This window comes from Penicillium vulpinum, assembly GCF_028829585.1.
Source record: "Penicillium vulpinum strain IBT 29486 chromosome Unknown utg000001l_segment0_segment0, whole genome shotgun sequence".
In the NCBI taxonomy this organism is placed as follows: Eukaryota; Fungi; Ascomycota; class Eurotiomycetes; order Eurotiales; family Aspergillaceae; genus Penicillium; species Penicillium vulpinum.
Genome location: NW_026643241.1, coordinates 3,791,380 through 3,814,063, shown reverse-complemented (window position 1 = coordinate 3,814,063; position 22,684 = coordinate 3,791,380). Strand labels below are relative to the sequence as shown.

At 47.5% G+C, this 22,684-nt stretch overlaps 7 protein-coding genes across 7 annotated transcripts; 4 read left to right on the top strand and 3 right to left on the bottom strand.

Moving 5' to 3' along the window:
- Positions 1 to 104: 104 nt before the first annotated feature.
- flbB lies at positions 105 to 1,919 on the top strand (the record flags this gene model as incomplete). The annotated part of the gene is made up of 5 exons (XM_057249070.1): positions 105 to 156; positions 533 to 643; positions 691 to 778; positions 832 to 1,398; positions 1,457 to 1,919. 5 exons carry the CDS (start codon positions 105 to 107, stop codon positions 1,917 to 1,919), a joined length of 1,281 nt encoding a protein of 426 aa, XP_057113502.1.
- A 912-nt stretch (positions 1,920 to 2,831) lies between these two features.
- On the bottom strand, positions 2,832 to 4,688 carry N7479_001372 (eukaryotic translation initiation factor 3 subunit D; the record flags this gene model as incomplete). Its single annotated transcript, XM_057249069.1, has 2 exons — positions 2,832 to 4,402; positions 4,481 to 4,688. 2 exons carry the CDS (start codon positions 4,686 to 4,688, stop codon positions 2,832 to 2,834), a joined length of 1,779 nt encoding a protein of 592 aa, XP_057113501.1.
- A 1,655-nt stretch (positions 4,689 to 6,343) lies between these two features.
- Positions 6,344 to 6,819, top strand: N7479_001371 (hydrophobin family protein; the record flags this gene model as incomplete). The annotated part of the gene is made up of 3 exons (XM_057249068.1): positions 6,344 to 6,593; positions 6,652 to 6,716; positions 6,778 to 6,819. The coding sequence occupies 3 exons, from the start codon at positions 6,344 to 6,346 to the stop codon at positions 6,817 to 6,819; spliced, it is 357 nt and encodes a 118-aa protein (XP_057113500.1).
- Positions 6,820 to 7,702: 883 nt separating this feature from the next.
- Positions 7,703 to 8,136, top strand: N7479_001370 (uncharacterized protein; the record flags this gene model as incomplete). The annotated part of the gene is made up of 2 exons (XM_057249067.1): positions 7,703 to 7,970; positions 7,997 to 8,136. 2 exons carry the CDS (start codon positions 7,703 to 7,705, stop codon positions 8,134 to 8,136), a joined length of 408 nt encoding a protein of 135 aa, XP_057113499.1.
- An 884-nt stretch (positions 8,137 to 9,020) lies between these two features.
- Positions 9,021 to 10,034, bottom strand: N7479_001369 (terpene synthase metal-binding domain-containing protein; the record flags this gene model as incomplete). Its single annotated transcript, XM_057249066.1, has 1 exon — positions 9,021 to 10,034. One exon carries the CDS (start codon positions 10,032 to 10,034, stop codon positions 9,021 to 9,023), a length of 1,014 nt encoding a protein of 337 aa, XP_057113498.1.
- Positions 10,035 to 12,127: 2,093 nt separating this feature from the next.
- N7479_001368 (type I polyketide synthase) lies at positions 12,128 to 19,618 on the bottom strand (the record flags this gene model as incomplete). Its single annotated transcript, XM_057249065.1, has 4 exons — positions 12,128 to 13,490; positions 13,559 to 13,974; positions 14,024 to 14,308; positions 14,363 to 19,618. The coding sequence occupies 4 exons, from the start codon at positions 19,616 to 19,618 to the stop codon at positions 12,128 to 12,130; spliced, it is 7,320 nt and encodes a 2,439-aa protein (XP_057113497.1).
- A 1,262-nt stretch (positions 19,619 to 20,880) lies between these two features.
- N7479_001367 (FAD-dependent oxidoreductase) lies at positions 20,881 to 21,532 on the top strand (the record flags this gene model as incomplete). Its single annotated transcript, XM_057249064.1, has 3 exons — positions 20,881 to 20,926; positions 21,090 to 21,174; positions 21,226 to 21,532. The coding sequence occupies 3 exons, from the start codon at positions 20,881 to 20,883 to the stop codon at positions 21,530 to 21,532; spliced, it is 438 nt and encodes a 145-aa protein (XP_057113496.1).
- Positions 21,533 to 22,684: the final 1,152 nt, after the last annotated feature.

The window sequence follows — 22,684 nt, the reverse complement described above, 5'->3', positions numbered from 1 at the left end:
TCGGCTCCATCACCAATCCACCTTTCCTTTATATTATACTCCAATCTACAACATACAAGATCTTCCTTCACGACCTTCTCAAACTTAAACATTCCTAAACTCTCATGGCTCTCAGCGGTGGGGTATACCCAATGGATCACGCGATGGGGTATTCTGGTGAGTTCCTTCTTTTCTTTGATCTACTTGGGTTTCGCGACGGTTTCGCGATCGGGGGGTATCCAGCACCCCACAGCTCTACAACCCACAACATATACCAAGATGCATGGGTTGAATTCAACTTGTGTGCAAGCTGGTGAATCTGGACTTGGTGAAGCTTGAGGGGAATTGCAGCCATGACGGGTTTCCCCGGTTATCGCCACCCGGGAAGCTATCCAGAGTTGATCAATCTCTCCCCGCCGGCCCCGATACCCCCCCCCCCCCAACCAGAAGCAAATATCCACTGTTTTATCACATCTCGATGGCTGACATTATGGCGCCAATGCTCCTCCGGCTTGGCCCACGGCCCCGGAGTGCACGGTGCAGGATACGGTAGAAGAACCACAGACCCCATCGAACAAAGGCTTCGGAGCTGAAATATTCAAGATCTTCGGAGGAGGCGGCAGTGGCAGCATTGCTAGTGGTGGTATGAGGAAGACCACGCGAGGTGAGTGATTCCGATCGCTTGATCGGACGACAACTGAATTTTTGCAGATGGTCAGCAGCCCAAACGCCGTGGCCCCAAGCCGGATAGCAAGCCTGCACTCACCAGGCGGCAGGAATTGAACCGTCAGGCCCAAAGGTATTTTTTCCCCCCCGAATTCAATCATCATCGGGCTGGACTGATCCACACAGGACACATCGCGAGCGAAAGGAACGATATATCAGACAAATGGAGGTCGAGGTATCGCGGTTACGGGAGGCCTACACCACCGATATTACAGAAGCCGACGCATCAATTCGACAACACAAAGAGATGCTTCATTCAATGCGATTGGAGAACGAAATCCTGAAAGAAATCCTTGTCGCGAACGGAATCCAATACGAAGCGGATTTAGAGCGCCGCCGGGCGGAACGTCCACCCATGGTGGCTTATCAACCGAGCCCCGTTGCTGTCGCTCCCAGCAGCACTGCGTCGCAGTCTGCCCCTATTGCCCACTCGGCGAGCAACCACAATACCACCCCCGCAACCACGATCTCATCTGGAATGAGTCCCCGCGCCAATGGCATGGACCATCCCGAGGTCTCGGCGCCGATTGGATATGTATCCCAACAGCAAGTGTATCACACGAGTGCAGTCGAGCATTCCATGGGCATGGATCATTCATTGTGCGGGCCCGTTGATACTATGCAGCCCATGCCAGCTACGCAGGGAGGTGTCTTTGAAACGGACCCCCAGTTGCAGGTTGACTTTATCCTAACGTGAGGCCCATTCCAATCTAATAGCAAACTAGACGAGCTAACGAATATATCCATACAGACTCGAAGGCCCTTGCCGCGAACACACAGACTATCTCTGCCGGCGGTCGATCACAGAAGCCGAAGACGAAGACATGCCGTTCTCCGGACACGCCCTGATGGCAACGTGCCCACCGCCTAGCTACATTGCGAAAACGACACACGAACAACCATACCCGCACAAGGCACCGGACCTCCCACACGCAAATCTTAGCACACTACTCAACCTCAGCCGGCAGCTTGTGACAGAAGGACAAATCACGCCTATCATGGCCCTGCAGTGTCTCAAGAACCACGAGCTGTACTCGACGCTTCGGCGTGAGGACGTGAAGATCATCATGGATACTCTCAACACCAAGGTCCGTTGTTACGGTTTCGGCGCTGTAGTCGAGGACTTCGAGTTGATAGATTGTCTGAGCAGTGTGCTCGGCACTAAGGTCGATCTCGGCATGTCCGGCACAGCCGATGACTCGATGTATGGTTGAGCATGGGTCAAATGCAATGAAAATGATTATGATCTGATGTCCGGAAAATCCCTTTGTCTGTGCTGGCTCACTGTCATGGAGTGACTCGGCGCCCTTGCTTGCTGCCTGCCTTTCGGTTTTGATTGTGCCTGTGAAGTACTTCATTTTCAATTCTCTATTTCCTTTATTTTTTTCCCTCTTTCCTTATCAATCTTTTCTTTCGTTTCCGTCTTTGTGACCCCAACTAAGAGGGTTGTATATAAGTGAAAACCACCGAAGGTGGAGATGATATCTTTCCTTTCTTTCTCGCTGCCCACCTGTCAGCCACAGCTCTAGGAGCAACCAATTATATTGCTTTTAATCTTGCTTCCAACAATCTGAGTACACAGCTTCAATGACACTGAGGTTTATATGATACCTAGAACGTAGACGGCCCTCTAGATGCGCATATCCATATCCAAAAAGGAGGATTATACAGACAATCCCTAAACTCGGCAATATTAGACATCCTCAACATGTAGGACCGCGAAAGCCTATAGAGCCACCGAGAAGGCACCCAAGATTTTCCTTGTGGCCTCCGAGAAAGTCGTACAAAAGTTAGTCCATCGTGATCCTCGACACCTTTTGACATCTTTACGTCCCCAAGCAACCCATACCTAATGGAACCCCATTATCAAAATCAATCATTATTGGAGCCTGTAGAATAATTTGCGTAACAGGCTTATTAATCTGGGGATATGTCAAAAAAGCAAGACGATTTGCCCGCGGACGCAGAATTCTGTAGTTATTCTAGTTGATATATGAAATTTGTCTGGAAAATGAAGTGTATAGAATGGATTATTGGTCAGACTCTATAGTCAAGAGTATAAAAGCATCAAATTTTAGGTCGAGTACGTATGCACATTCGAGGAACATAAGTCATCAGAAAAAAATCTACTCATCAGCTTCATCGGACTTGTCATCCGACTTCTCCTCCTCAATCTCCTCATCCTCCTCCTCGAAAGTAGTAGCAGGGACGCTGTACAGACGCAGGACAGACTTGTTAGGGTCCTTGATGAGGACGTACTTCTTGAGCTTCTCGGCGGGCTCGTCGGAGTCAAGAGCACGGATACGGTCAACAATAGTACGGACGATACCCCAACCGTTACCGAGGTTAAGGTTCATCTGGGAAGCGAACTCGCGGGGCTTGTAGCCAGCAACGCCGAGAACGACGTGGGCGGCAGGAGAGCGGGGGTTGACACGGGAGACGAAGCCGAGCTTCATGCCGTCGGCCTTGGCCAGGATAGCCTGGGTAGTCCAGCGGGCGAGCTTGGCGCTGTTGTTCTTCATCTCGGTAGCGAGGACGGCACCACGCTGGGAGTTGAGCTTGCTGCGCCAGTCGAGGGCACCGCCGGAGCCCTGGGCCTTGGGGTCGAACTCGTTGAGGGCCTTGATGATGAGCTGCTGGTCCTCGGTTCCGGTGGGGCCGCCCTTCACAACAGCGTCGACCTCTGTACGGACGATCATAGAGACGGGCTCCTCGTCGCGCTCGAGGGAGATATCGAAGCGGCGGTACTTGTAACCCTTGGAGGCGAGGGGCTCGGTCTCCTCGGTCTCGTCGTAGAAGGGGTTGGGCTTGGAGAAGGAAACCTTGGACTTGTCGGACTCGATCAGAGTCTGCAGGGCGAAGTTGTGGTTGATGATGGTGGCCTCCATGGCGAGGGCGTTGGGGGTGTTAATCTGCTCCTGCTTGCCGGCAGCCTCGGCAGCCTCGAGGGGCGCATCAATGGCGTTCTCGTTGACGCTGACCATGTCGAAGGAGGCACCGTCGCGCTTATCGAAGAAGATCTTGTCGCCCTGGTGGACGATGACAATATCCCAAGAGTAGACACTGCGGGTGGCGCACATCAGCATGGACAGGATATCGGAGGTAGCGAAGACGGTAGCGGCGTTCTTCTCGGAGAGCTCGTTGATGACGGGATCCTGGGAGGTGGTGACGTTGTAGGCAGCACGATCGAGGGCCTGCATTCTGCGCTCGGCGTTCTTGACGGGGGGCTTGTCGTAGGACTTGTCGTAGTAGTGGAGGAAACCGTAGGTCTCGAGGTCCTCACCCTCGGGAGCATCGAGGTTCAGTTTAGACAGACGGGTGAAGTCAACTTCCTCGAGCATAGTCCAGTCAGGACGAATGTTGACAGAGGCCTCACGGATGCGCTGTGGCTTGTCGTAATCTCTCCAGCCGAAACGACGGCCACCACGGCCACCACGAGCACCGCCACGGTCACTGAATTGGTAACCACTCTGCTGACCACGGCTAACATTAGGACCAGCACGCTGGAAGCCACCACGTCCACCACGCTGGTTGGCAGCACCGCGCTGACCACCACGGCCACGGAAGACGGTACCACCGCCACGGCCGAAGCCGCGCTTCTGGACACGAGTGTTATCAACGACGGAGAACGAGGATTCGTCCTCGGCGGCTGCGACAGTGAACAGGTTGGAGGTACCGGCGCCGTACACCTGCTGGTCTGTTTGAACTGTTAGCTATTGCAATTCGACTGAAAAGGCCGTTGGTGGGGACAGAGAAAAGGTGAAAAGGAACATACCTCTGAAACCACGGTTGTACTGGGGGCGCTGGTTTTGACGCTCCTTGGTCTCGGCAGTCCAGTCGGCCATGCGGCCCAGCTTGTCGCCCTTAGAGAAAGGAGCGTATGGCACACCGGAAAGCATGTTATTATCGGCAGAGGTGGAGGGGCCCCAGGTGTCCTCCGAGGGGAGGGCGGCCACCAGGTCGGCAAGAGAAGTGGTAGGCATTTTGATTATGATCTATGTGCAATTTGCGCTGGGCAACTGCTCAAAAATCAAGAAAGGTAGAGGGGTGGGTGATCGATAAACCCCGGGGAATGTGGTGTGGATTAATTGAGGCGGGAAGTTTTTTGTGTCGCGAGGATGTGGCGGTGTGGACAAAGCGCACCGCCACACGTGCACCGCCACATGTTTCCATATCAGCCCTGGTCACTTTGTGTTCATCTTCGTTATGACTGGAATAGATTTTGATCTGAATTTCAGGAGATATTTGAGAGATATTGAAATCCCATAAGGTTTATGACCATGGCTGATGACGATCCATTATATCCTGACTCTAAAGCTCGGCGCCTTATCCTTTCTAGTTTCTCGGCACAGCATCGAATTGATAATTATTGACAATTATCGAACCCTCTCAAAGGTATGACGAGATAGTTCGAAGAAGATGACCTCGAGTTTCAGGTGACAGACCAAACTAAGGCACAACGCCGATATCTGCTTCCAGTGTTGGTCAAATGCGTTCACGTAACTCATTCAGACACACTTATCAAGATCATCATGAACCACGACGACAATCAGAGAAAGCCAGCACCTACACAACCTCAAGTGATCCAATGAAGTGCAATGGTCAAACCGATCGACTGCGCCGAGATCGAAGTTTACCAATACCTTGGGATTATCACAATATCCCTATCCTCTTGGTGCCCGCGAGCTAGTTCAACATTGTGCAATCAACGATGCGAAACTTATCTGAAATGTCTCGCTTTGCTCTACCGCAGTATGCGCTCGAACGGGAGGGAAATAACAAATCATAATTTAGGGACACCCATGGATACAATTTCAGACTGCGGAGACTATGGATGACACTATGAAGCACATATTTGCTTTTTTTTAAATGTATCAATTGAATTCTGAGGCTGGTTGATAGTGTTGACTGGAGGAAATGGGCTCCAGTTCCTTACGGTGGATCGACATCTCGGCAATTCTGATTCGATACTACAAGGCAGATCATCCCGGAAACTGGGTCCACTGATAAGGAACTCCCCCATCTGGAGAAATAGAAAGGCAATAACGGGGGTTTGCTCCGCTGGCTATTGGTCTCGTACATTGACTTGGCATTGACTTGCAACCAGTGACTTTAAGTCATTCGATAATATTGAGCATGGACCATCAGTGATCGACAGCCAAGACAGCTCGCTTGGAACTCATCTGGCTCATGTATGTGCACATCATGAACTATGTCAGATTCAATTCAAGGAACCGGTCACTTTTTCAGGAACGGGAACTGCTGTTCCAGCACCTCTGTACCTCGGTTCGGGGCCCAATCCTCTCAATTGACCTCTTATATTGCGGCTAAATGCTATCTAGAGTTTTTTTTAGATCGTCTTGCCCGCCGAGATTGGAACGACTCGGAGAATTCATGTCTACGACTTACAAACGGAGCTTTTCACAAACCCACCCAAATGATAAGGATACTCAATTTTTGGAAATAGGGTGGTGTCAGGAGCAATTGATGCCTTGGGTGTCTTGTCGCGAAAGCTATATAAGGATCAGGATATTCCACGGATTCAAGACATCATCCACGATCACAATCCTTTCTTCATCACAAAGACAACTACTTCTCCCTTCTTCGAACGATAAGCTCAAAAAAAAAATCCATCAAAATGAGACTCTCTATCCTCTCCGTCCTCTCTCTCGTTGGTGCCGGCATGGTATCTGCTCTTCCCCAGGAGTCTAACCTCTCCTTGAAGCGCTCCGAGTCTACCGAAAGCCATAAGCCTGATACCTCGGAATGCGTCGGCACCCTCCTCTGCTGTGGAACTCTCACCACTCCTCTCGACCCCGTTGTCGACCCCCTTTTGTTAGCTCTTGGCATTGATGCTGCCAGCATCGTTGGATCAATTGGTCTTCTCTGTATGTTTTGACTCGCTCAGGTTATTTAAAATAGGAATTGTTCTAACATTTCTCACAGGCCATGGGTACGAGAAACACAGCTGTGACACCGAGCCCCAGTGCTGCACCGAGGCTAACATCCTGGTAAGTGATAATCTTCAACCCAGACTCTTCCGTAGAGATTCCATGACTAACTGATCTTTAGGGCGGCACTCTTGCCCTCGGATGTGCGGATTTGAAGAAATAGATCCAGTTTGATGAGACTGTCGACACGTACATATATGTTGTCTCTAAGCGAATTTCATATGTCTGGTTACCAACTGAGGATGTACAGCTGGGCATTCTTTCCCAGGGGATGAAGTCCTCTTCTAATTTCTCTAATAGCAATGAATTTCTACTCAAATTGATACCTGTCAGAGTTGTAGGCGTTTCAATGTCGACCAAAACTTGGGATCTATCCACTCATGATTTACAAGAATAGCTGGCTGCTTATGCAGCCCTGTGAAGTCATTTTGATAGTCATTCCATATGCCTATCCATATGAAAGTCGAATCACCGCTAATGATAATAAGCACGCATTTTTACGACAAGGAAGCTGTGATGATCGTGAGCCATCGTGGCTCTTGATAACCCTGTACTCATTTACGATCTAGCCCTATGTGGTCTCGTGGCTTTCACACAGGGAGAACCAAGACACCCTGTTGATATGTAGTTTCGGGCCATTTCGCTCGATTTTTGATGATTCGATAGAACCATGATAGCAGGAAACTCAGTAAGCCATTTACTAGTCTTAGTTTCCACATTACCTCCAAGGGCCAGGGGCTGAATATGGTCGTCATGTTCTCTTTTGTTGGACAGAACAAGAGATCGACCTTGTCCACTACCATGGAGCATATCCAGAGCCTTTCTGGGCTATAAGCCTGTCTATCTGAACTGATATGCGCTATAGCCTCTCCTGTATCGCGTTGATTTCTATATAAAGATCATATTCCCGCGGTGATGTTAAAGTTCCGACCTCATTAAATCTCATAATACCATCATCACAATATCAGCACACGCGAGCTTTCAACGTGAGTAATCAGCTTCCAAAATATTTCTGTGGATCTTGCCTCATACTTTGATAGTACAGAATGTGTTACCATCCTGAAGGCCCTGTCATATTTAAATGTGGACACACTCTGCCACAAGGCACTACGGTCCCACATCCTGACTGTAACAACTGTGGTGTGATCAACAGAACTGTGGCAGCCGCCAGCACCACCAATCGCAAGTTCAATTGCCCGCCGTGCGGTAACAAGCTCAATGCTTACGCACTTCCCGGCCAAGATTTCCAAGGCCACTTGCTTACTGTATACAGTGATGACTATCGTCTGTTCCTGCCGCGGAACTTTGATGCAGGTCAATTTCCACCGAATTCCAAATAGGGTACCTTGCCCTTAGCATCGCTAAGGTTCTATTAGCGTTCCAAGGTTGCTACGGTGGATCTCTTAAGTTATGGGGTAGCGGCACGGGAACGGATCTGATTGTGGACTGCGCACCAACTATATTCTTTCATTTGCAGTAGTACATGCCCGAGTAGTTGGCAGTATAAGTAAAAGTCGCCTGTGCCTTACACTCAACTTCTGCATCTATACTTGAATTCAGCGCAGTCAAACACTCGTTTTTTGGTTTGTTGTGGCAAGGGTGAGGTCCGAGGGAGTACTGTGGATTCCGGTTTGAGTGAGCCCACGTGATAACTCTCATATAACTTATTGTCAGAAATACGGCATGTATTACTGGGTAAAAACAGCTAGATATATTATGTGACAGCCAGTACTTGGTATACCCTAGGTACAAAAAGTGTATTAGAGCTAGTCAGCAAGCCGCATAACAGATTGTCAAAATGCGGATTTTTATCATATTTTATTAGTTAGAATTACATATATTTGATTACCTTACCATACCTTGTTTTTATCACATTTTCTGTCAGTTAGAATGGGAAGCGGGGCGCTTAAATATGAATGCATAGTACGAAGACTTATAGGACTCAGGTTTCAAAACCCCTTCTGGGGGTGGGAATTAATGCCTGAGTGCCTTATTTAGCACCGCCTTTTAGGAGTATTACAAGTAATTTATAGAACAGCATGGCACGTGATGACACATTTCAATACGATTCAGTACTTGAAACTGAGCCATAAATAAATAGATTAGCATGTTTCGGATTAGGGTTCGAGAAAGATCTTACGAGAGCAAAGTGGTGAAACTGATTTCGATCCATCCTGTATGAGGCTTAGATTGCTGGGATAAAGAATTGCTTTAACAATCTGAATCTCAATTTTGGCGTTATCTTTAGGCATGGTGATAGAGAAATTGATGGTTGAATGTGTGAGGTTGAATTCTGGAAAAAATTGCAAGGCCCGGTTAGATTGTTGCAACAGATTCGGGCGCACTGTATCCGTAGGAGTTTATTCAAGTTTGAGAAGAAAGCACGTCACGATCATCAGCATCACCAGCAGCAAATTCGGTGGCATAGCGCTTCGTATCCTTCATAACCCAATCAATATATCCGCGAATCCAATACTCGTACCCTTGAACAAGGCCGCAAAGCTGTGGACTAGCAGATAGCAAGATCTTGTGAGACAGTCGCTTAAAGCTTATAATCTCTGCTTTTACCCGCTCAGCTGTATAGTCGACGCTTTCCTGTAATGTATATCCGGAGCCCGCATACGTGCCCACCATGTTCCAAAACTGACCCGGTTGACGCATCTCAATACCCAGGCTCTGGATATCATTACTCCAACAGACAATATTATTCGCGTGACGACAAAGCCTTTGAACATCAGGGTGATAATATTCATCAGGACCAACGGCTCCAATGTTTGCTGCATCTGATAGTGCGAGACAAGGGTTCATCCCGCTCGTATGGCGGCGAATTGTTTCGTATTGACGAATTCCCACTGGTTTATCTTGCAGATGACTGAGTATCTGCAGAGCTGCCGTAGTTGACCACAAACGCATCCCTTGAGCAAAACGTTCAAAATTCTCTGCTGCTAATAGCCGGCGGAGTTGTTTACAAACATCAAGCCAAGCCAGTTCACCGTAAACAGGCTTTTGGCTTGCACAGTTGAAGTCCAGCACGTCGATCATTGCGGTGAGGTTGCGCAGCGTATCAGGGCTCACCTTCTCAACTCGATCAACGAACAAGTCATCGGCGAGAAAGAACCATACAAAATAGTTGGCGATTGTTTGTAACAACTCAGGGCTGGCGTTTGGATAGCAACGCGCGGCAAGCCAAGCGTAACGTGTACGTTTGACCCGCTCTTTATATGCTGTTTGGTTGGGAAACAATTCATATCTTTCTGCCCATTCCAACATACGAGTTTCAATAAGTTCCACGTTTGGTGAGATTCTCTCAGGCCATGGCAGTTCGAATGTTGGAATTCGAAGCGAGGTGAACTCGATTTCAGCAATTATATTACCCATAATTGAGATTCTTTCAATATACAAAAGTAATCAGATTGGTTTGACAAAAATGGCGAATTCTTGTGGTCGGTAATTGATAATGCCCAGCAAGATGCACTGTGGCTTCAAACCAGTCAGCTTTGCATAAGAAATTGATTTGAAACTGATATTGTCTGAAGACAGTATCCCTTTATTACCACAGGCAATCTGAACATACAAGGCTGAGGTCACTATGCCTCGGTAGAAATGGGGGTGTACAAAATCTGGGATAGCTAGGTAAATAGATATATCTTTCGGGTACTTTAAGTGGGGAGGCTTGGAATTTTATTATTTATCTTAAATACTTCTCCCTTTCGGTCCCCCATCAGATCAAAAGCGAGAGAATACGATGTTGCTGTGGCGCTCAGATATGGTCGTGTAACAATTGCGCAGTTCCATGTCATCGCGCATGAGATGAGATTATAGCTAATGTGAGCCGACACGATCAATAGATTAGCGCATCAATCCCCAGCACATGTTTCTTGGGATTTATAGTAAGGAAGCAGCACGTTTTTTTCCGTTGGTAAATCAGCCTACAAGGAGATTACTTGTGCCGATAGCAAGGATAAGCTTAGTCTATGCAAGCAAAGGGCATAGAAAGACCTGGCACATTCCGCAGAGCATTCCAAGATAAAATGAAGCACTTTTTCTTTGCCTGGAAAAATATGTGTTATCTGCTCATTAGAACACACTTGGAGATCATAGCGAAGTACGTCGTCAGCTGATTCGAAGCGGTGTTGATAGCCCAAGTCTTCCAGCAACAGATATAGAACTTTGGTACAGAAAGATAATCGAGGCGATACACTTTAAGACTTAATTTGTTCCCATAAAAGTGGAGATCAATCTAGTGTTCTCGATCTCGCAAATTCCTAGAGTCCATTTAGTACTTGAGTAGGAAGGAGGCGCAAGCAGGCAAGGGACGATGGTACGACAACCATGGTAGCACTGCCAGCCAGGTTCCGATAGCTAACAAACATGGATCAGAATAATGCAATAATCTAGTAATTTACGGTGCAACACCTAGACCGGTGATATAATTAGACTATTCCTAGAATGGTTACGCGTATCCTGGAATTAAGCCCGGGAGTACTGTACCACACAGGGAGGTGGCAGTTGTGGGGAGGTAGGAAGAAGGGTATCCTACGTCCTCTGCGTCAAGACGCTTCTTATCCTTCGTTCTCTGTGCCACAGGACCTAACATAAGATATGGTGGAAGCCGTTTCTCGAAGCGATATGACCATATCTTACTGACTTCATGATTTGAACCCGCGCGTACGAGGGCCCGATTTGCCCATTCTGTGAGCATCTCGGGGGTGACAGGGAGGTGCAAATCACGCATACGGACGATCCATTAGACCAAAGCTTCCTCTTGATACTCATCAAGAGCTTTATTTCTTAGATGTACGGGCGCTACGAGCCTGTTGTCCCTAGGCCTCTGCAAAGCCCATTTCGCTGCATAAATATCATCTTGGCATACATAAAGTAGCTGATTAATGACTGCATTTTACGCATGTTCCAACCTGCATACTCAGTAACATTTAATTATCATGGTAAGAAGTAGGAATTATATAAATATAACACTAATTCTACTATCTTATTAATCAAATCAAATGATTCAAATGTTTGATTTATTTCTTTCTATAACTTGACTTGTAAAGGAAGAAGAAGGTGAAGAAGAGGAAGAATATGACGATTCACGTATAGCTTCAAAATGTTTATATACAGCCTGGATAGTAATCTCAACACCCAAAAAACCAGCAAAAAATGTATTAATTATGCAGTTGCGATAGATTGGTATATTTGTATTGTTTGATAAATAATGGGGGCCTATCATAGGCCTAAACCCTATGGGCTCAAGGTATAAGCCCATAACCCATCGATAGGCCCAAAGGATAGGCCCAAAGCCCAGCCCACTAATGGGTTGGGCTTTGGGCTTTGGGCTTTGAGCTTTGGGCTTTGTGGGCTTTGCAGAGGCCCGCTAGGGCTTGTAGGGACTTCGATAAAAAGGAAACGAAAAAGTCAGAGATTGTGACGGAAGTTTCTTTCCCAGAACAACCGCTACAGTATATACTCTGTCAATTCTTCTTGTCTCCCCCGAACTTCCTGATGAGCCCTTGAATGACACGCTCACCCATCGCAGCCAGACTGGCGGATGCCATGATCTCCAAAACGCTAATATCGAGCCCCAGGGAGGCTTTTAACCAGGACCGCATTTCCACAGCAGCCAAACTGTCAAGTCCGACATCAACGAGGGAGCGAGAAAGGTCGATCTCTGAATCATCATCGACCGGTTTCATGAGAAGGTCGAACACCCATTTTGCAATCTCTTTACCAACGAATTCCGTCGCTGTTGTTTCTGAAAGAATGGCAGAGTCTATAGCAGCCGAAGACATGAAATGCTTGAGTTTGTCTGCCAAAGTCTTCTTCTCGGTAGGCGCAGTGTCAGCGGAATTGCTACAGCAAGCAGTTAGGCGACTATCGAGTATTATTGTCTTTCCACTGGTACCCTCTAGCATGCCGGCGGTGCCTCTAATTCTAGTGATGAATTGCGCTAGGTTCGCGTAATGGCCGTCCTGGGTTTGTGGAGGAAGGCTATGAGATATGGCAACTGTGATGGCGTTGAACAAATCCTTTTGGCTCATGCGAGTACATTCGAGCAATTTGAGTTTATCCAAGATCGCCGGGTTATTGGCGACATGCCCAATACCTTGGACTACACCAATGTCAATGACAGAGGCGGGCAAATGGGAGCGATGGCGAAATTGCACGAACGCATCCATGAAGGTATTCGCAGAGGCATAGTTGGCCTGCCCCGGTATTCCAATAATACCACCCATCGAGCTGAAAAGGAGGAAGAAATCAAGATTTTGGTCCAAGCTTGCCTCGTGCAGATTCCATGTTCCTTGTATCTTTGGTCCAGTGGCAGCGTTCCATTCATCCAATGTCATATTGATCAGCGATGCGTCTTGTAGAACCATAGAGATGTTGGAAATGCCTTTCAATTTGGTGGTGCAAGAAATGGCTCTCTTAACGTCCGATGGGTTGCAGACGCTTCCCTTGACTGCTGTCACGGAACAGCCTTGGCTTTTCAGTTCACGGAAGAGGTTATTATTAGACTCTGCATCGGCGCTTCGGGACAAGAAGATGAGATGTCTGGCACCATGCTCAACCATCCACCTTGCTGTCCCACCACCCAATCCTCCAAGCCCCCCGACGAGGAGGTAAGACGCATCACTTTGGAAGCTCATGGTCTTGGGAGGGCAAACCGCCTCAATAGACGTATTCTGTGAATTGATTGAGACCCTAAGCTTGCCAATATGCTGACCAGTCTGCATGTAGGCAAAGCATTGTTGTAAATCGTTCGCAGAGAACGTCTTCACAGGGGTAATAGGTCGGATATGACCCTGTTTATAAAGGTCTATAATTTTCTTCAACAAACTAGAACACGCAAATGTTAGTGACATACAGGTTAAAGCTGGTAAGAATGTCTCATGATGATTACGTACCGTTTGCTTTCTTCGGGCCTGCACTCAACGTAGTCGATGATGTCGATAACAACGTAGGCCATGTTAGGATGGAAGACATTCATGGGAAGTTGCCCTTGATTGACTGCTGTCCACTTAGCAAGATTGACCAGCTTACCAAACTTGGCGACACATGCACAAGAAGCCTGAAACAAGTCTCCAGAAAGTGAATTTAGAACCAGATCAACTCCGCGCCCATCAGTTGATTTCATGATCCTGTCTGAAAAGGACGAGTCACGCGAATTGAAGACGTGGTCTCGTGGGATACCGTACGATGTCCCAAGGTACTCCACTTTGTCCTCATTACTGACGGTGGCGTATATGATTGCCCCAATCATCTGACTGATTTGGATGGCGGCAAGGCCTACACCACCAGAGGCAGAATGAATGAGAACCGTCTGCACATTGAGTCAGTGGTTTATCTCCCAAATATGACGGCACAAATACCTGGTTCTTTTTCAACTGTCCGACATCGCACAGTCCGTGAATGGCGGTTGCAAACACAAGCGGCATGGCTGCAGCATCCTCGAGCGAAAGGTATTCTGGGATTTTGACACACCGTGATGCTGGAAGTATCACTGACGTCGCAAAGGTTCCAGGACCAAAAGCACATACTCGGTCACCGGGGCAAAGATCCTGAATTTGTGCACCAACTCGGAGCACAATCCCAGCGCCCTCAAGACCCATGACCGTACTCGGTAAATCCAAAATACCCAGAGAGATAAGGATGTCCTTGACGCGTCAGCTTTCTCTAAAGGTACCTAAAGACACAGATACTATGCATACCTTGAAGTTTACTCCAGCAGTGTCCACTTGAATCTCAACCTCATCATCGTTCAATAAATGGCCCTGCTGCTCTGAGTTGACAGTCCATGCCAAGGAGTCAACAATACCAGGTGTGCCGATATCAAGAGATAATCTAGTGTCTTTGATGTTCATATCCGATTCTTGAATCCGCTTTAACTCGTCCTGGACAGAGAATGGAAATAAACGTCCCACATGAACAGTGTCTTCGTGAATCGCATATTCGTATTCGGGGTAGACATTCTCTCCATAGGCCCGATTATGAAACGTTTCAAAAACATCAATGACAAGCCCGATGCTTGTGTACTTGAGAACATCGACCTCGCATGTCGCAAAGTCAATGCCAAATTCAGAGCGAACTGTTCGTGCAATACCGACAGTAGGCGAAAACCGAGGATTTTCACAGTTCATCTGGATCGGTCGGGTCACCCAAAGGACTCCGGAATGCGATCGCTGGATTTCACGTAAGAAAGACTGAAAAGCGGAAAGCCTGCTGCTGATGAGATTGTTGAAGAATGGAGATGCTGTATCAAGAAGAACCATGACATCTTCCCCATCTAGCAAAGGCTGATCAAGTCCCTGAATACTGACTGTATATCCCCTAGAGCGTAATTGTTTCTGCATCTGTGCAGCGATTTCTGATGACGTTATATCAGAAAGTAACGTGATACCTCTTCTCGGAGGGGCCTCGGACAAGCAGGACGGGCTTGCAATCATGAATGCAAGGCTATGAAGCGGTGGTGCTGCATCAAACGCAACGTCGTCGAGGCCATTAAAACCAGTATCCTTCAGGGCTTTATCCCACCGATCAGGCGAGATATAGGGCTCGTCCGTTCTACCATCTAACTCGCCCGTCCACCACCCGGGCAGAACCCCGACAATGAAATTGGCGAATTTGGCCTCCCCGCAAAGCTCCTCCAAGAGTAGTTTGCCCTGCGGATGGAGTAACTTACGAACATTGGTGAGTGTCTCGTGCAGAATTGGTGTGGCGTGTAAGACATTGGCTGCAATGATCAAATCAAAGGACTCTGGTTCGAACCCCTGATCTAAAGGGTCTTTGGTAATGTCAAGCGTTTTGAAAATCATGTTTGAGTGGGAATTGAAACGGTCCTTCGCTGCTGGGAAGAACGCCGCAGAGATATCTGTAAATGTATATGTCGAGTACATTGTCTGAGAAAGAATTTTTGCGGTTGTTCCTCCTGTGCCTGCTCCAATCTCAAGAATTCGCTGATGTGGCTGGTAGTGGCCGAGACAATCAAAGAATGGAGCACGGTCAACCTCGTTTAAGTAGTTGTATAGTTTATATAGAGTATCGTCGCCCATGAGAATTTCTAAAGCTTCGATTTCACCTTTGCACATCGGCACAATGTTGTCTAATACCTTCACCATTGCCTGGGCGCAAGATGCCGCTGGTGTAGCTAGAATCTGGTCAACCAAAGATTCTATGCTTTCCTCGGATGTCGGTTTAGGCTGTCCTTGAAGCCAGTCTTGGTACTTTCGAAGGTGTGGGATACTTGAAGATACCCCCCGAGCATCAAGACGACAGAGAGCCTTTTCAACGCACAGCAAAGTCAAACAGTTTAACAATACCGTATGCTCCGCCCAGTTTGAGGGTGAGTTGATCAGGTCGGCGAGGTTGAGGAATTGTATACTTGGTCTCCAATGTAGTCTTGCCCCAGCTTTAGAATCGCCTTCTGCAAACAGAGGCTGGTTCGCTCCGAGAGGTCGAAGAACGGTGTCTTTGAATCTCAATAAAATATTGCCGTCAGATCCAAACGCCTCACCACAAGCGGTTATCATGTCTTTCTTGGGGGCATCGGCCCAGATCGTGACGTCTAAATCAGAGGCACAATCGTTGATGCTGATTTCCGCAATACTCGTTGGAACAGGCAGTGTCTCGACCTGCCAATCAAATCCTTTGTATATTGCACCGTACAAAGTGTGGAAGAAGGAATCCAGTTGTGTAGGATGTACCGGATAATATGTAGACTCACTCAGCCTAGACACAATCTTTCCAGACACAATATTACTGGTGGTTGAGCAAGAAAGTCTTTCAATGCCTTGAAAAGCTGGCCCAAAACCAACACCACCCCGTTTTAGTGTTTTGTACCAGCTAGAAACGTCGATGTCGCGAGGCAAGTTTTGTTCGTGCTTGTTTTTAGCCAAGGGTAGGTCATGACCCTTGGCTACCTCCCCAGAACAGTGCTCGATCCATTTCACTCCGTTGTGTGAACTGATGGTAAAATTATACCATCTATCGTGACGACGCTTCCACAGCGATGTCACGATCTCTGTCGGATTTGACTCGCTGAGAATCATTGCTGTATCTAGAACCATTCTGCGCACAATGAATCCCGCTGCTGTGGAGCCGACCTGTCTCACGGCCTCTCCAGCCATCATGATATAACCAGCGGCCGGAAAGACAATGTTTCCCGAGACCCTATGATCCCGAAGCCATGTTACATGCTCTAGATAAAGCACATTTCTCCAACTTGGCTCATTGTCTGTACTATCAACCACTCGACTTCCCAAGAGTTCGTGTTTTGGTCCTTTGCGGAATCGCCATTCTTTATTCTGACGGGGCTCGTATAGACTGGAGTAATTGTGCTGCCAGGGATAGGTTGGCACATCCGTGAGGACCTTGGCACTTCGATCTGGGTTGGTGAGCAGGTTGAAATCGAAGGGATACTTCTGCGAGTACATTTGACTAATGGCAGAAAGGAATGACTCGGCACAGTTCTTGTAACGAGCCAGACAAGAAACATAAGCCTGGCTCACTTGGCCCTGGTCTAGTGTTTGGCGGATTGGGCCGGCGAGAGTGGAATGTGGCGAAAGCTCAAGAAATAGAAGCTGACGGCTATCTTGCCCGGCGAGGATATTTTTGAGAGCAGCTTGGAACATAACAGGAGACTCTAGATTTGTCTGCCAGTATTTCGATCCCACAATATCTCCGTCACTCAGTACATCGCCAGTGACCGTTGAGAAAAAGTGGACACCCTGGCACTTTGATTCGACCGCACCACCAAAAAAGGGATCAATCAATGAGTGGTATGTTTCTCCTATAGCCTTCATGTGATGTGAGTGGTACGCAGTATCGCACTTGAGTCGCCGAGCCAGGACTTCTGGTCGTGCCACACTAATTGCCTGCATGGCATGCTCTACTTCGTCGACATCACCAGAGATGGTGACACTAGACGGGGAGTTCTCACAGGCGAGAACCACACCTGGTCTCAAGAATTGATAAACGTCGTCTCTTCCCATCCCAACCGCAGCCATACCTCCGGCTTGTGTCACCTTTCCGGCCACGGCGCCCCGGTAGAAGGCTGAAATCACGGCTTGGCTTGCAGTCAGCCTCCCAGCAGCGTAGGCTGCGGCAAGCTCCCCGGAGGAGTGACCAATGACGGCGTAAGGCATGATGTTGAGCTCGAAAAGGACATCAACAAGTGCGATCTGAAGTGCAGTGCATATCGGCTGCGAATGGGATGATAGATAAAGTTCGCTTGTTCCATTTTCCTTCCCGATTTCATCAATGATAGACCATGCAGGGGCATCTGGTAAATCCTGCAACACCCTATCCATTTCCAAGAGTGATCTTCGAAAGGTGGCATTGCAATGGTAGAGTTTCAGACCCATACCTGGCCATTGAGCGCCCTGGCCCGCAAACACCATGACGATCTTGGGGGCAGTGGAGGGGGTCTTTCCAAATGAAGTTGTAGTAACTGACATGTCGCTGCGTACAATTGATGCTGCCCGGAAAGGCAGGTGTTCCCGCCTCGCACCCATGGTGTACGCAAGATCACGCAGGGAGCCAGGGTTGTCCGTCAGATACGCGAGATTCTGTTGAATCATTGCCTCGAGTGAATCCTGGGTGTTGGCTGAGAAGAGCAGCACTCGTGGTACTGCGACGTTCTCTTCAATCAATGGTGAGCTTGGTGGAGTGAAGTTCTCTGCGGACTCGATAACAACATGCGCATTGACACCCCCCATTCCAAAGCTATTCACACTGGCTCTTATACAGCGGTCTTGAGGCCAAGGGGTTGCCTCCACAGGGACCGTGATTCTCTTGGCCTCGAACGGGATCTTGGGATTTGGGGTATTGAACTTAATATTTGGTGGGATAATGCGATGCTCAACAGCCAATACTGCCTTGATGACTGAGGTGAGCCCCGATGCACCTTCAGAATGTCCGACATTAGGCTTGACCGACCCAATATACACTCCCTTATCCCCGAATGTATTTGCAATTGCTCCTACCTCTATAGGGTCACCGACGGTGGTACCTGTGCCATGACATTCCACAAATGAGGTCTGGGCCAGGTTAGTAATGCCGGCAGCGTGATACGCTTTCTGAATGACATCCTCCTGGGCATCTGCACTAGGGACAGTGAACCCCGCAGACTTTCCATCTGAGTTCACAGCACTGCCCCGAATAACTGCACGTATAGGGTTTCCGTCACGGAGGGCGGCTTCTAATGGCTTAATGTAGATGGCATTAACGGCCTCGCCGCGACCATACCCATCTGCGTTCGCGTCAAATGATTTACAAGACCCATCAGACGAAAGTACGCCCTTTGACGTCATTATCATAGTCATTGTGGGAGTGAGAATAAGATTGTAACCAGCAACAATGGCGGCTGAGCACTCCCCTTTTTCGATTGAAAGGCACGCCTGATGGAGCGCGACAACCGATGAAGAGCAGGCCGTTCGAATACTCAGACTTGGCCCGTGGAGATCATATTCGTACGAGATCCGGTTCGGGATAGCAAAGTCACCTCCAACCATTAGTGGGTACTTGCCTGAGGTTTGTTGATCGTAGGTGAGACTTTCGGTCCAGTCATCGCCAAACGAGCCCACAAAACATCCAATATCTCGTCCTCGGTAATCAACCTCTCCGGCACTTTCAAAGCACTCCCGGACCACTTCTAGCAGCTGACGTTGCTGAGGATCGATATATTCCAGTTCGAGTTTTGTAAAGCTGAAGAAGCTAGTGTCGAGGGTTCCAAGGTCGACAGATTCATCCAGGAAATACCCGTACTCCGATTTCGTTGTTCCGTGCCTTCCCGATTTGGAATGGTAGCTCGAAACGTTGTACCGAGTATTTGGAACTCGTGACCTGGCATCTCCTTTGGCAAGAAGAAATTCCCAGAGCTGGGTATCGTTGGAAATTCCACCCGGTAATCTCATGGCCATACCGCAAATGGCGATTGGGTTGGAGGTACCAGACAGAGGATCATGCATCTACATATTCCAATTGAGTTATTGTCAGGAACAAAGAGTCTTGAGCAGGAAATACGTACGCTGGTAGATATATTGGAAGATTCTGTAGAGAAATCCACTGACTTAGTCTTTGGTTTTGTACTTTTTCGGAGTGCGTTAAGAAGTAGATTTAATTTCAAGATTGTCAGATAAGTATAGTAAGCCCGAGATATGCAGATATTGAAGATACTAAGGCCTAAACTTTGGAATAGATCTAGCTTAGTCACACACTGTTATAGAGAACGCGCACGCTTTGGACATTGCCTACCTGCCATCAGTGTTCCCCACTCTGCACTACTGTCATGAAAACAAGTACGCTATTTCATATGTAATAAAACTATTCACACCGTGCGTGTTTGGGTATCCATAATACGAGAATTGGACTTCATACAGCTGCAGAAGGAACATCGAAGATAATGAAAACCTACGCATCCTGTAATTTTGAGGACCTAGGCCAGGAATATATGTCAGAAATATGGTGGATCAGCATGTGGATGGGTATTTACCCAGAATATCTTACGAACATCAACCCTGGAATATCACACACCTTACATAAACGTGCATATTGCTCTTTTTCAGCATGTCCTACACGACTGTCAAGTTAATAGTTTTTAGAGAGTTTGATATTGCCATTCTGGAACCCATAAAACATTGGTCACTAGTTTTTATCAATGTACTCAAGGGACGTATTGGACAGACTGAGAATATGGGATAGAAGAATTTTGAGGTAACTAGACTGGATCTAGTAGATCGTAACTGGCAGCAAGAAGATATAAAATACTAACTCCGTTGTAGTACAGCAATGTCGCAAGGATAGGCTAACTTCATCCGCCATAGCGTTCCCCACCGCAACTCCTTTGATTGGCTGGGTAAGGTGAACACTGCCTTTTGTAACCCCACTGTTTTTCCTGTTTCTTCAGCGCCTTCATGGAAATGAAGCTGTGTAACTGATCTGCACGCTATCAGGCGCACAGTAAAGTATATACCAGTTTACAATGGCAAGAAATGCTCCAGGGCTGCGGTGTTGGAAAGTATGATTGGCATCTCATAACCCTCAATTAGGTCATCTCCACCAGCATATATTGTATCACACAGAAGAGGGGCTGATATGCTTGGATTATGGCACCCTCATGAGCAGTCTTACAGAAAGTCATTTGCTCTACAGAAGGGGACAGATGATACTTCAACCTTTATCCACTGTGAGATAAATACCAATCAGCAACATCCTAGCCTCCTAAGTCGCGATGCCAAAAAGGTTTCGAGTCGTTGTGATAGGCAGTTCTATCGCTGGTTTAACCTTCGCCCACTGCCTCGATCACGCTGGGATTGACTACATAATCCTAGAAAAACACGAAGATCCTGAAACGAATCTGGGAGGCTTCATTGCAGTCTTGCCCAACGGGGCTTGTATTCTTGACCAACTAGGACTTCATGATGAGGTGAAATCTGCTAGTGAGCCAATTAGAGCGGCTCATATTACTTACCCGGGCGGGTTTAGCCTCACGCAATGGTGGCCTAGTTCTATCAGCCAAAGGCAAGTACATAGAAAAGATATATTGGAACGAGCAATTTCTAACCGTCATCTGCAGGCTAGGGTATCCCTTTTCTATTATCACTCGCCCACAATTCCTCCGCATACTGTACGAAAATTTGAGAGACAAGTCGAAAGTTCATGTGAATAAAAAAGTGGTCAGCATTCACACGGCACATTCTGGAGTATCTGTGTTTACAGCAGACGGCGGCACATATTACGGTGATTTGGTTGTGGGTGCAGATGGTGTTCACAGCATAACACGTTCAGAAATGTTGAGAATTTCCAGAACTGAACAACTGAGTCAAGCCAATAAGGAAATGAGCAGTAAGTTGTCTTCCTACCCATCAGGTCAAAGTAATTGATTATGAAGTGGGTAGGTTTTTTTGCGGATTATAGATGCGTGTTCGGCGTTTCAAACCCAGTCTCCGGTATTCTACCTGGAGAGCAAGCAATCAGATGCTGTGATGGGTTAACAATTTTTGCCTTTGGGGGAAGGAATGGCTTAGTTGGTTGGTTTGTGGTGCAAAAGCTGGATCAAAGACATTACTATCCAAACGTTCCTCGGTATTCACAGGCCGATGCTATTACCTTGTGCGGGCATCTCATCAGTGTAAATGTCTGGAAAGAGACAAAATTTGGTGATATCTGGGAGAGGAGGAGGTCATTGATGATGACTGCTTTGGAGGAGGGTATTCTACGAACTTGGCACCACGGTCGTATTGTGTGCATCGGTGATAGCATCAATAAGGTAGAGTTTTTCACCTTGGTAAATTACAGTGACATCTGATTACTGATATTTCGGCTCTAGATGACCCCATATATGGCTCAAGGTGCTAACATGGCAATTGAGAGTGCTGCAGCGTTAGCGAATAAGTTGCATCACCTGTTACAGTCCAAGCGCCAAGAGAGCCCCTCGGAAGCGCAGATTATCAGTATGCTTGAGACCTTCTCTCGCACCCACTATACGCGAACAAGGATAATAAACTTCCTTTCCCAAGCTGTGACTCGTATGCTTGCGCGAGACGGAGTTATTAGCACTTTTTTGGGACGGTACATTGCTCTTAGATTTGATTATCTCACGAGGTTTTGGATGTCTAGAATGCTAGAAAGAGGCGTGAAACTTGACTACATACCACTTTGAAGAGTGCCAAAAAGGCTCCATCGAAGGCCAAATGACCGTATAATCAAGGGCTTCATCCTGATTACTTTGATTTGTGTTCTGTTCCTATCAATACCTACTAGGGCAGATTTCTTATGAGAGCACAAAACAGAACCAATGGACTCCTCTATCACAATCAAATTAAATACATTTGCGTCTCGCTATAAAGATAACATCCAAGTCTACCAGCATCTAAATTAGGATATATATAAGTTATAGTAGCCATCAAAGCCTCGTCTATCGTCGCTACCCTGAAACACCTCAAACGTTAAAAAGATATATATCTTTGCGCGAATCTAATTTTTGAAATTGCACCACAACGCCGTACGCTACAGCTCCTATTTTCACTGCAAAA